Source organism: Gasterosteus aculeatus, chromosome 7, assembly GCF_964276395.1.
Source record: "Gasterosteus aculeatus chromosome 7, fGasAcu3.hap1.1, whole genome shotgun sequence".
Taxonomy (NCBI): domain Eukaryota; kingdom Metazoa; phylum Chordata; class Actinopteri; order Perciformes; family Gasterosteidae; genus Gasterosteus; species Gasterosteus aculeatus.
The window spans coordinates 30,538,370-30,542,401 of NC_135694.1; the positions used below are offsets into that span (position 1 = coordinate 30,538,370).

The 4,032-nt window shown below is 53.2% G+C and overlaps 1 protein-coding gene across 1 annotated transcript in view; it reads left to right on the forward strand.

Annotated features, from left to right (window-relative positions):
• Positions 1-3,502: 3,502 nt before the first annotated feature.
• Positions 3,503-4,032, forward strand: part of doc2b (double C2-like domains, beta) — a 51,795-nt gene continuing 51,265 nt past the window's right edge. Inside the window, 3 exon segments of the mRNA XM_078106957.1 lie at positions 3,503-3,731; positions 3,734-3,799; positions 3,802-3,897. Of these exon segments, the coding sequence (XP_077963083.1) occupies positions 3,563-3,731; positions 3,734-3,799; positions 3,802-3,897 (331 nt within the window). The 5' untranslated portion in view covers positions 3,503-3,562.

Below are 4,032 nucleotides of genomic sequence, written 5' to 3' on the forward strand. Positions count from 1 at the left end.
CTCTGTCCGTGAGCCTCTTTCTCTTTAATTAGTTCAATCTGATACCGGGAGTGAAATGTCATGGAAATCACAAGACGCCGGGCGTCCTGGGCTCCAGCTGTTCGTGTAGGAGCCGCAGAACTAGAACGCCGAGAGGCTTCGTTTGTTACAGGCGACCGACAGCTTTCCTCCAAGCAGACGATTTCAGCCACAGATGTCTGAGGAAATGCATGTTTACAGGAGAAACGCGTGTAACAATGTCCCCCATGCACGAGCTGTTTGGACAACAAAGGGGCTTAAGCTACTTCAGGACAAGCGCTATCAGATCATCTGTTGTGGGCACGGCTGGATAACGAGATGCACAGCTAGCAAATAACCGCAAATAGAAGCATGATGAGTCAGAAAAAGAGAGAATAGCCGTCAGAAAGCTGCAAAGATCCTAAATCGAAAAGAAAGGGGGTAATCAATCATCCTTAACTCTCGATCTTATGATCGAGGGAAACAGTCACACCTGCTTTTCCTCCTGATCATTAGTCACATTAGATTTCCAGGTGTACACTGTAAATACTACGGAGTAAACTTCCAGATGAATGTATCTGTATCTGAATGTAACGTTGGCTTGTGCCCACTAGAGGGCAGCGTCAGCTGACACACCTCAACCAACCAGCAGGACACAGCTTGTCCCTCAAAGACGTCCAGCATCGAGCCCCTTGGACGTGGTGGTGATGTGGTTCCCTGTGAGGGGCCTCCATTCGGACACAGTCCCCCTCGCGCCCTCCTGGCCGTGACACCCGTGGGTGCAGCCGGTTCCCGCCCACCCGTCTAATGACCGGCGGTCCACCTCGGAGCCCTCGATGGAACAAAGGGGAGCGTGAGGTGTGCGGAGGTGTCACTAAGGGCCATTAGGAAGGTAAAGGTCACTCCTGCCCTCAACTCCCTCGTTTAAACAGAATGCCTGGGTGATGGGGGGGTTGGGGGGTGGGGGGCTCCTCAGAGCGCTCGTTAGACATCGTTGATCGGGTTTCTCCCGAGCTGCCGTGCTATTTGGAGGAGATTGTTGATTAGTTTTTATGCAGCAGCTGAATCAACGGCGTAAACAAAAGAGTGATTGTGAACACAGCGGCCTGTTGGCTAAACGCCGCCGCGCCACTTCTCTTCTACCCTAATGATCTACGATGTCGCCTGGGAAGGAAACGAAAGAGCAGCTCAGTGTGTCGAGGCTTGGACCGCGTATGTTGGGAATAAAGAGTCTGCCGGGTCATTATTCATATGAGTGATTCTCTGAGTGTAACCCAAAACGGTTTCAGGTTCCTGGGAACGAACATGGTCCCAACATGAGGGGCCGTGTGGGTGGTCCCTCATGTTGGGACCACCACACGGTCCCTCACCCCCATCAGCCCGCTGAGGAGCCTCGGCATGGAAGAGCCGTCGTATGAACCACTGGCCCGCGTTCGGCCGTCTTGGAGGTTTCATCCATTCACATTCACGGTTCCGATGCCCTGCAGGCATCAATTAGGGTGCTTTTCACGTAGCGACCAACTACGGACTAAACTGCTTCTTTTGAGTCCAATTGAAAAGATATATTGGCTGGTTGGGTCTGTAGTTTTCTCACGAATGTTCCAACAGATATGCCCAATATATTTGAGAAACATACATTTTTTCAGCTGTAGCTAACGAGCTAACGCGTGGGCCGCCGTCCTCCTCATCAGGGATCAATGCACACGTCCAAACCCCGTCCAGCACTCGGGACGCATCGGATCGATTATCAGTCGAGAGTAAACAGGATTTGTAAAATCCCATAGTTTTGACAATAATGAGGCGCTCGTGAGGCCCTTGTCAGTCCTCATTGATGTCAATAAAACTCCAAAAGCCCCCAAATGATAATTAAAAAACTACGATAAAGGAATTATTACCTTAATGACAAATTGTTTCCGTTAACAGTTAATAGGCGCGTAATAAAATGTGTATTGATCCTAATTAAGCAACAAAGAAAGGTTAGTAAAGGTTTAGCAATGATATTAGTTTATTATATTTATTCTTTCAATGCTTTTATAAAGATGTATCAACCATTAACTTATTTATTGCTGTAACTTGTTAATGTCATAATCTAACAATCAAGATACGATGTTATCATTAAGAATTATCTTTTTTATTCTTTTTTTCCCCTCTAAAATACTAAATCTGATAAACAAAAGCACAAACAATATTTAACTTGCAGTTTGGATTAAAAAGGTCATCTTTGGATTTGAGAGGCTGATTGGATGTTGATCGACCTCTGCGGCCCTTAATGACTGGACCTGCTCAGCGCCCCCCCCCCGCTGTGAAAGAATAAAAACCACCTGCAACAGAACCCCCCCCCCCCCCGTGACTCGTTGCTGACAGCAGGGGCGCTGCGGGGGGGTGTAAAGCTCCGGGTCTGCAGGGAGAGACTCCCCCGAGATACCGGGAGCCTCTTTGTTATGCAATGTGAGTAACAAGTGTTGCGCACTTGCCGGTGTGGGGGGAGGAAAGGGGGAGGTGGGGGAGGGAGGGTCATACTGTGAATACAAATGAATTCCATCCTGAAGGCCGAGCGTCTTCTGGCACCAAATGGCAGATTTCAGGTCTGAAGTCGTTCCGCTGGATTTGGGGAAACTCGTTTGCATAAAAGGTCTCACACGCACGCGCATCGTGTCACGCGGTTAACTGCAGCGGGCTCCATGTCGTCGACCCGCTCTGATGGGGTGTGTGTGTGTGTGTGTGTGTGTGGGGGGGGGGGGGGGTTAACCGCAAAGTGTCGAAACAGACGAAGAGCAATTAGGACACGTGCGATGACGTCAGGGCGCGTGAACGCGCGTGGCGGAAAACGGACCTCTGTGCACGAAGAAAAGGATGAATGAAGTGTACTCAGGGGGGGGGAGAAGAATCCAGGGTGTGAAGGGTGCAGGCGGCGGGGGGGGGGGGGGGGGGGGATTGGCCATTTGCCCCCCCCCCCCCCCTCAAAGATGTGTCTCTGCTTTGGTTGCAATTGGTTGCAAAGTGATGACCCCCCCCCCCCCACCCCCCCAAACAACAGAATCACAACTCATTCACCAGAGGTAAACACAACGCACACACAGTTACTGCCCCCCACGACAGATGGATGGGGTTAATATCATAATTAAGCACCTATGGACCGACGTGTTCCTGTTTACCGCTCGGTTGCTAGGCAGTGACATCAGCTGATCCCTCCCTCCTCTCTAATCCCTCTCTCTCTCTCTCTCAGAGAGGCGGTGCAGTGTGGGGGGGGGGGGGGGGGCACCGAGCAGCGAGCGGGCGGGTAGGTAGTAGCGTGTGAGGCTGTCAGGCAGCATGGTCCGGGTCTGAGGACGCCAGTGGAAGACGCAGCAGCAGCAGCAGCAGCAGACGGATCACCTGGACCTGTGCGCCCAGGTCGACCCCGCAGGAGCAACAGGAAGACGGGTGGAGCTGCAGACGAAGAAGGGTCGGTGGGTGGGGGTGGGGGTGTGTGGGGGGGGGTGGAGGGGGCCGGCTCTTTTTCTTCTCAGTTTTTTTTGGGGGGGGGGGGGGTTTTGTGGAGTAGGCTCCAGGCTGGACCGCATGCATGACACAACGCAAAGGCGAGAAACCCACCATCAGCATCCAGGAGCACATGGCCATTGACGTGTGCCCTGGCCCCATCCAGCCCATCAAGCAGATCTCAGACTACTTCCCCCGGTACCCGCGGGGCCTCCCCCCAGCAGCGCCCCAGCCGGCGGGCCACGCCGGGCCCCCAGCCCTGCCCTCTCCACCTCAACCTCAACCTCGGCCGCCTCCTCCACCGCCGAAAGTGACCGCACCAATGAGATAAACCGGAGCGAGCCTGTGCCTCCGCCTCCTCGCAGGCCGGCAGGAGGGACGAGGAGCCCGACGTGGAGGGGTACGATTCGGACGACTCCAGTGAGTGAAGGTTACGTCTCCCTGCTGCTGTTTAGTGTTTTCCAACGTGTGTGTGTGTGTGTGTGTGTCCCTTTTAGTTCTCCCTCTCTTTTTATGACTGCATCTCCATTTTCTTTCTGCCACCGGTTGCCAGGC